At 45.5% G+C, this 13,949-nt stretch overlaps 1 protein-coding gene across 1 annotated transcript; it reads right to left on the bottom strand.

The window, feature by feature from the left end:
• Positions 1-201: 201 nt before the first annotated feature.
• On the bottom strand, positions 202-13,664 carry MLEC (malectin). The gene is made up of 5 exons (XM_081842092.1): positions 13,302-13,664; positions 5,985-6,163; positions 4,567-4,743; positions 1,628-1,685; positions 202-578 (listed from the first exon to the last, which is right to left on the bottom strand). Exons 1-5 carry the CDS (start codon positions 13,543-13,545, stop codon positions 349-351), a joined length of 888 nt encoding a protein of 295 aa, XP_081698218.1. The 5' UTR covers positions 13,546-13,664; the 3' UTR covers positions 202-348.
• Positions 13,665-13,949: the final 285 nt, after the last annotated feature.

Below are 13,949 nucleotides of genomic sequence, written 5' to 3'. Positions count from 1 at the left end.
TCCCCGCTGCTCGCCCTTGCCCCTCCATCCTGCTGTTCGCTGGGAAGATAGTTCATCTGCATCTTAGAGCCAGAACTACCCAGGCTTTGCTTTCAAGATTCTCTGGACCAGAAAGGTGGCGGCTCATGGTGCAGCTAGGTGGCTCAAGGAGGCGGCAGTTGCTGTGAGGGTGGGTAGGTGAAGGCTGCCTTCCTCAAAGAGGATGATGCAAACTTGCCCTTTATTGTACCTGCTGCTCCTTAACAAACCTTTTAAAATTTTCCTTAAATTATGAGAAACCGAAACAGCCTCCGCGCTTGGTCCAACTCCTCCCCCTCTGGCCTGCCACTGGCCTTGCAGTCTCGTCCTTCACAACCTGCACAGGCAGAAGAGGGTAGGAATGAAGACACCAAAGGCCACTAATATAGGGAACATGAGGCTGCTGTTGTCCGAGGCATAGGGGTTTGGTGTGCGGGGGCCTGACTGCACCCGGTTCTTATTGGTCTGCTTTTTAGTGCTGGAGCCTTCTTCATACTCCTCTTCGTCTTCCTCCTCTTCTTTCTTCTCCAGGCCGGGGTGGGGCTGTAGTTTTGGGACATCTGTGGGATGGAAGAGAAGGAGAAATCCCGGGGTCTGTGATGTACACAGAACAAAACCAACCAGAGTGCCCTAGAAAAACCTTCCCCGACTTCGGGAAAACCACTGTTTCCCAAAATTATTCCAAATTCGGCAAAAACTGAAGTTTTGCCATCCAAACTGGTTAACACTGAAGCATATCATTTATTCTTTTCTCTTTTTTGAAGTTTAATACTTTTTAAACATTAAAAGAACACATAATTAGCAAGAGAGACATTTGAGACTCTTCATATAGCGAACTTATTGGGGATTAATTACTACCCGAGACTGACTTTGCATGCAAATCCTGCAAATTAATTAGCTTTCTTTTAATGTTTTCCATTTAAAAACATTTGGTCTTCAGTATATTGCTTGCTTAAAAAAAAAGTATTTGAAACAGGAAGAAAAAAACCACAAGACAATAAAATAATAATCATAATAATTACAGAAAGATTAAAGAAGAATGAGTGGTGTAAAATATATTCCACAGTAGAATGCAAGGTTCATATTTGTACCAAACATACCAAATATTCATGAATGCTGCCAAATAAATTCACATTTAGTGGGAATGTTGCCACACATCATTTATTCTAAGCAGACAGATCTGTGTTTGTTGGTGCAACATTTGTCTAATGTGGGTGTCTGTACAAAGATGCACGGATGGAAACTGGTCCAAATCAGAGAATGGCCTGCAAGATCCACAAGGATGCAGAAGAGCCATGCTAGACCACATCAAAAGGCCTACCAGATGCCAGACTAATTTCTCCACAATAGCCACCCAGATACCTCTTGGAAAGCCCAATAGCAAAAGCTCTCTCCCACTGTTGCTTCCAGACACAGATACTCAGAATACTGAGAATCTCTAGCAGAGGCAAGCTGAAGCTTTCCTTTGTTCCTATGAGGGTGTCATGGAATGGGGTCTAAGGGAGGAATAGGGTCTTACTTGAGCAAACTTTTTGACTGCAGTAACAGAAAAGGCAACTGGTGACCAGGAGGAGGTTGAAATCAGAGGGGTTATAAGAAATAAACTTACCGTCCACTGTTCCCCGGAGGACGTATAGTGCACAGACTTTTGGATTATCATAGTACCCCTGTAAAGAAAGAAAGAAGCAGAGATGAGCTTCATTCTCTGTCAGCTACTCCAAAACTGTCTACAATGCTGATTCATATAAACCATACAGGTTTTAGAAATTCTGAATACTGAGTGGTATATAAATACTTGAAATGATTGAATGACTAAATAGATAGAAAAATAGTTTGAAGTCATCAGTTCCTTTAAAAATTAGACCTTTATTTAGAACAAAAACAAAGGTAAGTTTAAAGCCTTTGAAATCTATGGGTCTAAATGGCAAAAAGAAAGTTTGGCAAAATGGCAAAGTTTGAATATTAGGGGAATATTCAAATTTGAGGAAGGCAAGGGTTCCCAAATTCAGTAACATTTCCAATAAAGGCAGCTTAAACCACTGATTTCAAGTACAGTGGTACCTAGGTTTTTGAACAGCTCAGTTCCTGATCAACTTGGAACTCGAATGCTGCAAAACCAGAATTCAGTGTTCTGGTTTGCGAACTTTGCTTCAGAAGCTGAGCGTGCTCCTGAGCTTCCATATTCACTGTTGCGCTGCTAATTTGCATCCTTCCCCATTGTAATCAAAGCCTTTTTCCTCCCGTTTTCACTGTTGTCCTGCTAATTTGTGGTGTCCCCCCCCCTTGTAATCAAAGCCTTCCATTTCCAATTGCAGTGTTCTGAGGTGATATTTGGAGCTTATATTTGGTGCTTTTTTTTGCATTTTGTGTGTGTGGCTTTTTCATTTTTGTGTCTGTGGCTTGTTCTTCATTGATTGATTGATTGATTGATTGTGACTGCGGAAATGGATAAAAGCCCCCCATCCAAACAATGACTATCATCAGTGCTGGTAAGAAAAACTAATAATTGTAATTTTTATCATGTACATTGATTATTGTTTTCATTTTATTGATCAATGATCTTGTTAGATAGTAAAATTCATGTTAAATTGCTGTTTTAGGGATTGTTTTTAAATGTCTGGAACGGATTAATCCGTTTTGCATTACTTTCTATGGGAAAGCGCACCTTGGTTTTGGAATGCTTTGGTTTTGGAACAGACTTCCAGAACGGATTAAGTTTGAGAACCAAGGTACTACTGTAATAAAAAAGCACTGATTTATATAAAGTTTTCAACTTACTCATTCAAAGATTTAACAGACAAATTCATGTGATTACTACATACACATAAAATGTTTCTATTTGCAGCTATGCAGAGCCAAAAACCTCTGGGCATGTAATCCATGTGCCTTCTGTAATATACAGCAGCTTTGGTCAATATGGGTTTACAGGGGGTGGGGGAGACAAGACATCCAAGGAAAGGGATGTGGAGGGGGAAAATAGAGGATGGAGACCAGCTGGACAATGTCAGAACAAAGTGATGAGATGCAGGCAGGCATTTATAGCCAGGCTGATATCTCTCCTTGCTGATGGGTGCTGAAAGGGGTGCTGTGGTTCCTGATGGTGCCAGAGGCAAGAACATGTTTCTCTTCATTTTGGCAATCTAAATATTATAGGCAGTGTTTTCTTTTTGGCAGGGGTGGATGCTGTTTCTCTGGCTGGTGGAATGGAGCCAGAATGGTTGAATTGTTTCCCCCTTGTGATGCTCTATCTAGGAGCCAGGTGTGTGTGTGTGTGTGTGTGTGTGTGTGTGTGTGTGTGTGTGTGTACACAAAGAACTTTCCAGTAGTCCTAGGCCCCTGTACTGCCTAACAGCTGCAGTCATGGGTTGCTTCTCTTGGCTTCCGCAGCCTCAGGGCAACTATTCAGTTTTCTATGTATATGTAAGGCTCTGAAGAAAGTGCCATGAAGGCTCAGTGCTCAGAAACTCCAAGACACACAAACTGGCAATTCCTGAGCAGGACAGTCCATTTCCACAACATGGAAGAAAATAGAGTAGCCATTTCATCTGATATCTGCCGTGGCCCAAAATAATTCAGCAAAGCGGAAAGTGGAATATCCGAGAGCAAAACCTGTACACATCTCTGTACCTTTTGCTTGTTTAGTTGTATTTTAAAAGACATATTGAAAGCCACCTTGAGAACTCTGGTTAGTAGATGAGCACAAATACTCCAAGCAAACATATGAAGATTTACTTCCATGTCATGCTTGTATTCCATGTAGATATAATTGTAAACCAAGTTATGCAAGGACACTTAATGTCAACACATTTTATTAAGACATTTTACATTTTTTATTTATTTTCTTTTTAATCCATCTGGGAAAGGGGTGAAATTCCTTAAATCTCTGTTAATCTGGCCCTGGAAGACTATTTTGGATAGTCCAAATGTTGTGGAAATTTGCTTACTCACTGACATCATGCCATTGTCAATAGGATTTCTGATCTTTTAAAAGAGGGATATTTTTCTCTCAGACATAGGAAGGGAAGTATGTCAAGGGAAAGATTGCCCACACAGCTTGGGGGTGCAGTCCTATTGCAGCCCTTGTTTCAAATCCTGCTAGGCATAGACATAGGGGGTTTAACATAGGTTGGTCATTTTGAGAATAGGATGCTGGACTACATGGGCCCTTGGCCTGAATGAGCAGGCTCTTCTTATGTTCAGGACCTTTGCCAGCAGAGGCTGCATCAGATCTGACTTCCCTACAAACATTTCTCCATGTTCAGCACTTAACCTTTCTCAAAAGGCATGAATGGTAGCCCTTTACCTGAATAAAGAGAGGCTGGATCAAGAATGTGACAAAACTCATCATCACTGAGAATCAAGCCTGCTCTTGCCTAAGCCTCCTCCTGGGAATAGTTGGGCCAGGGGGCTTAGCAATATATAAGGAATGAGTGAACCTTCCTAATCCATACTGTGTGTGTGTGTGTGTGTGTGTGTGTGTGAGAGAGAGAGAGAGAGAGAGAGAGAGAGAGAGAGAGAAGCCACTTGTGAGCAATGGCCTTTTCTTACCTTGACAAACTCAATGTTGAGTTTCCCTGTGAAAGTTGAGACCTCTCCCTGGACGCTCAGCTTCCCTTTCTTGATGCCAATTGGAATAATCTCATCATGCGCTGTGCTGTGTCCGACTCGGTCGAAAATGTCCAAGTCCTTCACCACCACATGGCCATTCAAGCGCACATCAAAAACCTTTGGAAAGAAATATGGAAAAGGAATGAGGCCTCTTGCAGAGTAGAAGTCAGATCAGGAGCAAAAATGGGAGGACAACAAGCTATGGATTGGAGGAACGCCGATGCAGGAAAATCATCCTGACCTTGCTACTGTGCAGGGCCAGGAGAGCAGCCTAACTGACATCTTTCATGGGCATAGCAGCATGCAAATTTTCAAGTTTACACAAACTTCTTAGGGAGGATGGAAGTAGCTGCCTTTCCATACTGCCCAGTGAAAAATCCTGTGTAACTCAAAAAGCCTACATGTGATGCTCTTAGTCATTGAACTAAGAGAGATGCTGCCTGGCTGATTTTGTATCTCAGCTGGAGGAGTGTGTTTGTGCCAAGACCTGGAACTCATCTATTGGCAGAAAAGCAATTTCCTTGGCTGGTCAAATAAAGAAGACAAGCAACTTTTGGTTTTGCTTGTAAAATAGGTCTCTATTTTATGGGAAAGGGCCTGAACTCAGTGGTAAGGCCTCTAGCAGCCAGGGAGGTTGGGTGAGAGGGCTGCCCCAGGGTCATGGGGTCGTGGGTTCAAGTCCCAAAAAGATTCCTGCACTGCAGGGGCTTGGACTAGATGATCCTCGTGGTCCCTTCCAACTCTACAGCCACGACCTGTCAATACAACTGACTGGAAAGAGCAGCAGCAAAAACATATTTCAGAGCTGGAAGGACACACGGTTGTCTTTTGATCTCTGTATATGACACTGTATAGGAAGGGTCTTGGCTCAGTAGTAGAGCATCTGCTTTGAATGTAGAAAGTTCCTGGTTCAATCTATGGTGCCTCCAGGGTGGTCTGGGAGAGGCCCCTGTCTGAAGCTCAGGAGAGCTGTGGCCAGTCAGGGTACATGCTAATGAACTAAATGGCCTGGGTCATAAGAAAGTAACTTCCTATATTCCCATGACAAAGGTCAGTTAACCAACTGGTAACAGTGACTTCCACCAGCAGAAATGGTGCTGATAGGTCCTGCCCCGCCCCCCCCCCCCGAAAGAGGATCTCTGTGTGTGACTCCAGGATACTTCATTTCCGGGGAGGGGGGGAGGAGACATGAGTTCTGTTGTATGCTGGAAGAGTGAAGGCAAGCACTCCCACGTCGTGAAAGGTGTGCATGCTTGAGTCCCACATACTCATATGGCAAAAGCAGCAGGCCTCTGGCACTTGACCCAACCACTGATGGGAAGGGAGTCCTTCCAGAACAAAGTACTTTTTTGTTTTACCTTCTGCTGGGACTGTGCAAAATAGACTTCAGCAAACTTCAGCACAAGAACGTAGTCTCCTTCCTCCTTGATGGGGACCTCATAGCCAAAGGTTTCCTCATTGTAGCGTTCCGTCTGGTAGAGAATCTGATCCTCTGGGTTGGATCGCAAGATCGGCAGTTTCATGCCATAATCAGAGGCTGGATTCCAAAAATAAATGGCAACACTCTCAAAATACTTGGAGTTTTCCGGTCTCGTAATCCCTCCCCCCTTCCCACACTTCTGGCTACTCACCTGTCCCTACCAAGAGCTCCTCACCCAAACTCAGCATTTTAAGGGCAAAGTCCTAGATCAGGGGGCAGATCAGGTGGCTGGAACACTCTGTGAGAAAGACTACAGCAGGGGTGGGGAACCTCAGGCCCACTGGCCAAATGTGGTCCTCTGTGTCTCTCTGCGTGGCCCTCAGGGCTCTCTCCATGTCCTGCTCTGCACCTTCAGGGTTTTTACCTGGGTAGAATGTATCCTTGTGCTCTAACAATGCCTCTTGCTTACCTGGATATGGAGGTGTAAGTGTGTAGAAACCACTGACTTTTGCATGGATGGAATACAGCCTGCCCACTTTTGCCGCTGGTTCTGCCCACCACTGGCATCCCCCCCCCCCCCATGCCAAGTTTGCTCACAAAGAAATTTGGCCCTGGACCATGAAATTTGAAAGAAATCCCCACCCCTGAACTATGTCACACATGCACATATATGCCTTAATTTCTCACTTATAGATGTCACTATCTGAAAAAGAGATGAACACAAATGAACTCCTTGGGTGGAAGTTCTGACAAACTCTCACATGAAAGACACACTTGATGCTGCGATCCACAAGTGACAAACACATAGGTGAACCGGTCCTCTTTGGAGACCACTTGCTGAGCTTTCAGTTGGGTCTGAGTCAGCAATGATAATCCCCTCTACATGTTCCTTTCAAAAAGATGATCTTTGAGAAGCTTTTGTGTTCCAAGCAGACCTCTGACACAAGACCACAGAGTCACTTCACAGTTTTGCAGGGCACTGGAGTCTTGCTCTACATGCCAGAAGCAACTAGTCTCTCTCATTGAATTTGGGGCAGGGTGTGGGGAGAAAAAGCTTTTATGCACAGTGTTATGGGGCCCAAGTTAGCTGTACTTTAGGGGAATTCCATGTACCTCGAAGAAATGACATTGGACTACCTACTTTTTCATGATCAGATATCTGGCTCTATGTTACCATGACCAACCAGAGGCGTGAAGTTTGTTATGCTTCCACAGAAGACTTTGCAATTTTCATAATCAAATTTAAGGGCTACCAACACACTACCCCTAGAGGTTACTGATGGGCACCTGCCAGATCAGCTGCTCCAATCTGCTCTCCTTTCCATCAGCCTCTTCTGAGGGATGGACCACTCAGCTATATGGGAGCAACTGAATACAGTGGTGCCTCGCAAGACGAAATTAATCCGTTCTGTGAGGCTCTTCGTATAGCGGTTTTTTCGTCTTGCGAAGCAAGCCCATAGACAGCTTAGCGGATTAGCGCTATTAGCGGCTTTTAGCGGATCAGCTGATAAGCGGCTTAGCGGCTTAGGAAAAGGGGGGGAAAGGGGGGGGAACCCGCAAGACATTTCGTCTTGCGAAGCAAGCCCATAGGGAAATTCGTTTTGCAAAGCGCCTCCAAAACGGAAAACCCTTTTGTCTAGCGGGTTTTCCGTCTTGCAAGGCGTTCGTCTTGCGGGGCACCACTGTAATCCAAAGACTCCCGAGTGCAGAAACACCACAAACAACTCCTTCAGGGGAGGCTGCCCACTGCACCTCTGCATGAGCCAAGTAACACAGAGCTTGGGCTCTTCTGCGGGTTATGAAAGTGTGTATTGTTTCCTTCTAAAAGTAATGCTTTCCAGGGTGGGGGATGCCTCAGCTATCAGCAGTTTGAGAAAGGCCTGCTGCAAACTGCAGTGTGCATACAAGCCGAGCAGCTAGAACAGCTGTGGACTCATAGAGAAATACTTCTAGAAGCAGCCAAACATAGCTCTTCCAAAGAAAGCCTGTATGAATGATAGAAAATTAAAACCATCACCACCTCCTTGCTTTTGTTAGCAATGAGTAGCATAGTTTGGGGAGGGGGAAATGGTCAAACTGAAAACGGTGGGGGTGAGTGGATCACCCACAAGAAAAACAGGCCAATGCCTCTCTCAACTTTTCTTTCAGAATAAAGACTGGTTAATGTTTGAGTTCTGTGTTTCTGCTGTGCTACAGATTTGAGTACAGAGTCAAACCCCTCTCTGCAGCTGTAAATACAGGAGGAAACTGCCGCCAGCCCCACCTTTGATGGAGCTTTGAAGGAGGCTTACATGCGGTCTAGCCCTATGCCACTTCAAACACCTGCCTGAGCACAGTGACACCAATGGCCCTGAGTTCACTGACAGTCTGTTCCTTCCTTCCCACCCACCTCATAGCACTTTGGAAATAGACGTGTTGTTGGTTTGGCTATTTTAGCTACCAGGAAGGCTGTGCTCAGAACCAGTGTGACAAGGTGTGTCTGAACCCACATGAATGTCCTGCACTTATGTGTACTCCTGCAAACACTACCAAGAGGTTTAGGACCTTTTGCTATAGTTACATTGTGTGTTTGTTATGAATATGTGTTTGTCCATAACTTTATACCCACAAGAAATTATCTGACAAAAGGAATAGTTTGGCTTATTGCATGAAATGAACGTTGCAGCATATACAGATGCTGCTTCGGACAGCAAAGCTACAATATAAGCAAGCAGCAAATTTTATAGTACATACACACCCTGATCTAAAGAATAAAAGAAGAGTCCCTATCAAAAGCCTAGAGAGAGTATGTGACATTTGTCACAGACCCACACTAAAAGTTAAGCAAGGGAGTACTTTACTCCGATGAACATAAAGAGCGCCCGGTGGATCAGATCAAAGGTCTACCGAGTTCATCACTCTGTTCCCACACTGGACAAACACATGCCTCCTCTGGAAAGCTCATAATCAGGATATGAGTGCAAGAGCACTCTACCTACTTGTGACTTCCAGCAGCACTGGAGGCAGAGCATAGGCATTGTGGCGAGTACCCACGGATAGCCTTTATCCTCCATGACTTTGTCTAAAACCCTTTTAAAGCCATCCAGGTTGGTGGCCATCGCTACATCTAGTGAGAGCAAATCCCAGAGTTTAACTATGCGCCGTGTGAAGAAGTACTTTCTTTTCTCTGTCCTGAAGCTTTCAACATTCAGCTTCAGTGAATGGCTCTGAGTTCTAGTATTATGAGAGTGGGAAGCAAAGTTATCCTTGTCCACTTTCTCCATACCATGCAAAACTTTTTAATGCCCTCACTATATTTTCTTTCTAAAGTTAATGCTCCAACCAATGTAACCTTCCTCATGTAGGAGGGGTTGTTCCAGCCTTGATCATTTTGTTTTCTCTTTTCTGAACCGATTCCAGTCCTACAATAACTTTTGAGGTGCAGCAATCAGAATTGCTCTTGCTTGTAAAAGAAATTGTTTTTAGTCCTCATTTCTTGCTGAACAGAGCAATTTGAAAGGGAGGAGGCAGGTTGTACTCGCAGAAAAAATAAATCTTTAGCAACGCTTCAGTGCAGTGACACTTAACTATTCAAGGTAAGCAATATTTGTACTAACTTGGCATGGCTCTGAGTGAGAAGTCTGAATTTTTACTTGGTACAATGGTGCTAAGAATATTTGAAACAAGAAGACAAGAAGCTTCTGCAACATGATTACAAGAAAGGGATATACTTCAAAACCACATCCTAGAACTTTAAATTTGGAATGTAATTCTAAAGGTAATCTAGTCCAACCCCAATACCCAGTACAGGAATCTTACAACACTTCAGAGAATCATCCCACCTCTACTTACAGACTTCTAGCAAATGAGAGCCTGCCATCTGCCAAGGCAGCCTATTCCATTGTCAAACAGCTCTAATCATTAGCAAGTGTCTCCTAACATTTCATCCAAATGTGCTTCCTTGAAATTTCCACCCTCTGCTAAGCAAGATATTGAGCAAGACTAGAATGCATGGTAGACTAGAAACATGACTGCAGCTTACAACCTGTATTGCACAATCATGGAGTCTGTTAAGACATTTTCCCCAGCATGCCTCCCCACCCCAACAAGACGGAAGTGTACAACTGTGCACTGCAGTGTTGTGGCAAAGTCCTTTGTACACTTGAAATCTCCTTGCAGAAGTTTGCCTCTCAGCCTAGATTTGGCTGGCTACCTGACAATTAGCAGGCACAGACGCCAGCAGCCAGAGTAAGCCAAGAGTTTGGATTAGATGTAAGAAGAAAAACTGCAGCCAAGCGAGAGAGAAAGCAACACACACATCCACCTTGGTGAAATTAGCCTGGAGGGATAGTGAACTTCTGGGTAAATGACAGCGAACACAAGGGGCTCTCTTTAAGAAGCTGAGCAATGACTTAACATATGCTGTCCTCCAACTCCTGAAAGGATCAACACAGCACAGAAGGAAGGAGAAGGTTAATAGTGAATATGTAAATAAAGGAAAAAAATGGTTGGGGCCGTCTTGTAACACAAGCAGCTATGAGTCTGATAATAAGCAGCTTCCGGCTTACAGTAACCACAAACGGTTCCCAAGAAAAGCACCTGGAACCTTTGTGGAACTCATTTTAGCAAGAGTCAGCAGTCACCCCACCCATCTCTACAGAAACCCACCCCACCCTGTGTCGTGCACCAACCAAAATGGGAACAGACCACATGCTCATTAAGTGTCCAGTTCCCCATGTTTGCTGTTCCCTGTTCATAAGCTAGCTATGTGGATTATAAGGGAAAGGGGGGCAGCCCCTGAAGGGACAAAGTCCAGCCGCAAGAGAGGCCAATGCAGTGTGCATTTAGAAAGGGATCTGGGTGAAAAGAGGACACAAATGGAGGGGTTGTGTGGAGCAAAAGAGACAGAAGCTGGCTCAGTCCTGGGTGAAGGAAGAGCAGAACGAAGGGAAGCAGGCCATTGCAGCAAACAGGAGGGACAGTGGGAGCAACCTTTCAAGGTCACAGGAGATGGGTTACCCTAAGCATGTGTTCACTCCCTTCATTTCATAGCTCAAGAGAGTGGCAAGGTGGAATAATATTGTGCTGCTTTGAATTTCTACTTCTAAAGAAAGGAGAGTTGACATCATGATAGCATAGGAAATATGGTGGGGTTCTGTGAATGCAAATATGGGTGCAGGAGAAGTGGAATGTGGGACAAAAAGACAACTTGCCCAGGAGACAAGGCAGGAGCTCAGAGAACAAAAAACAAAAACAAAACCCTGAGGACAGGGATTCTCTCTTTTAAAAACTGATTTGTAAGCTGCTCTGAGGGCTTTTTAAAGCTGAAAATTGGGGGATTGGGGGTAAGAATGCTTTCAACAAGTAAAAAAATAAAAGCAGACAATACTTTATTCTAGCATAAAGAAAACTAGAATTTATATGGCAAATAATATGAATTTTTTTGCAATTGACTCTAGTGTTTTGGAGTGTTCTAAGCATTTTGCCTACATTCTCTCAGAACCATCAGAACAACGTGCAAGGTAGGCCATTGTCCCAAGTTTGCACCTCAGTGGGTGGGGTAAGAGACTGGCTGTGCATCAGAGAATAGCTTGCCTAAAGCAACCCAGGGAGTTCACTGCTGGGGCAATATTTGAACTGGGGACTTTCCAGGCTACCATCTCAGCTGCTACACCAGCTTCAAACTATTATTAACCACTATTGCATCATACAGTAACGATAGGGTCACATAACCCACTTTAGCCAGAGTTTTGTTGTTAAGAGCAGGGTAGTTTCTTTCTCAGTTAGTGCTTCCAATTCATGTTAGCAGGCATGAACATTCCACATGGCATCTTACTGCTACTAATGACATTAATCCAGCTCAGTCAATCTGGAGCTAAACAAGAGCATGGCTTTATAATTCCAGTGGAAAGGACTCTTAGGAAAGGAAGCAGCAGCAGACTTGCTGGAGTAATAATATAAAGAATTGCCCTGCAAAGCCCCCTTAGTTCAGCATTCTATCTCCAAAGGAGCCACTCTTGTTGCATCACATTCACAGATGTGCTGCCTCTGCATATAGTTCCACGTAGTTAACATGGCAAGCAGCAATTGATAAGATTTATCTTATTCCATGAAGTTGCCTACACAAAACCACCTAGTGGCTGGCTATGCCATGCCTTCTAACAACTGCAAATTATAGCAGCCTTCCTCAACCTAGTCGTTTTAAGCTAAAACTTCCACTGGCCTCAGCATCATACATGGATGTGCTGATTGGGACTACAATGCCCATCAACCCCAAAGAACTGGAGGGCACCAAATTGTCAAAGTCCACATTATGTGCTATATGAAGAAGTGCTCCTTCTAATCCTGAACCTATCTGCCAATAGCCTCCATTGACAACTCTGAATTCTAGCACCAAACAAGAAAATCAACTATTTGCACCATGCATAACTTTATAAGCCTCTACCCTCATCTGTCTTCAACTGGTGGGTTGTGACCCTACCTGGTCACAGCCTGATCCGAGGTGAGTCACAGCAGCAGCACTTTCACCATAGAAATATACTGTATAAAATTAAGAAATGGGCCCCCAAACATGTGTCCAGATTAAAGGTGGGTGCAGAGTAAAAAAAAAGGTTGATGACCACCTAGCACCCAGTGTCTGCAACAAATGCTCTAAGAGCTGGTATGCAGGACGCCATAGTTGTTCTCACCGCTACCACATCAGGCATCCTACCCCTGCGCATGAAAGCTGCATTTTACTATTACACCCAACAAACCACCCCATCTCTCCCTGCTGCTTTTAACAGAAGCCACCTAAGGCAACCTTTTTCCAGGAAAGGGGTGGGTTGGTCCAGATGTTTTGGGCTACAACTCCCCATTTTGGGGCAGTAGTGCAAAACCTATGGGAGAATCCCTTTCCCTGCTATAGTCAGCCTTAGGTCCTTTAAAAAAAATTAAAATGTGGGTGCAGAGACTATGAACCAGACCAAAGCCCCCTTAGTTCAGCATTCTATCTCCAAAGGAGCCACTCTAGTTGCATCAGTTAACATGGCAAGCAGCAATTGATAATATTTATCTTAATCCATGAAGTTCCCTGCTATAGTCAGCCTTAGGTCCTTTTAAAAAAAATTAAAATGTGGGTGCAGAGACTATGATTGCTAAGGACAATCCTTCACGTGTAGGTGTATTATTCCTGGTGGTGGTGATGGGAGATATTGAACTACGCGTCCCCCCTCCCCCCTCAACTCCTGTGGCAGTGAGTTCCACAGGCTGACCAGGCCCGTCTGGACGTTCTCACCTCGTCCCACCCGTCCTTCGAGGGGGTCCTTCCGGAAGTGGATGCCGTGGACGTCCACATGGGCCTCCCCGCCCGCGTTGACCGCCCAGATCACGTTCTCCGTCAGGCCGGCGCCTTCCACGGCGTGAGGCGGCTGCGGCGGGAGCAGCAAGAGCATCAGCGCCGGCAGGAGGACGGAAGCGGCCAGGAGCGGCGGCCCGCTTGAACCCGCCGCCGCCACCGGAACCGCCGCCACCACCGCCATCTCTGGCTCCTTCCTGGCTCCTCAGCTCGGCAACGGTCCCGCCCCGCCGCGGCCTCAGCCGCTGCCGCGGTGCCTCCTGCTCATGCCGCCCGCGCCTCACACCGACACCGCCGCTTCGGCCTCAGCCGCAAGGGGGCACCCTAACCCGCTAGCCTTTGCCGGCTGCCCGCGACGCCGGCCAATCGCCGTGCGGCGTGGCGGGCTCTCTTCTTCCCGTTGGCTGCCGGAGCCCCGCTATTTGCATATCGGCAGAGCGCGCGCGGGGAGGGAGAAAGAAGAAGAAGCAAGTTGCGTTGAGAGCGCACCAGCCGTGGGAAGTGGAGACGGGCTGGCGGACTGGCAACTCTGGAGGAGCAGGACCGGGCGGTTGGGGTGTACCATTTGATCAATGACGCGAGGGGGGG

Source organism: Podarcis erhardii (genome assembly GCF_964252035.2).
Source record: "Podarcis erhardii genome assembly, chromosome: 15".
NCBI lineage: Eukaryota > Metazoa > Chordata > Lepidosauria > Squamata > Lacertidae > Podarcis > Podarcis erhardii.
This window is presented reverse-complemented; position numbering and strand designations above follow the sequence as displayed.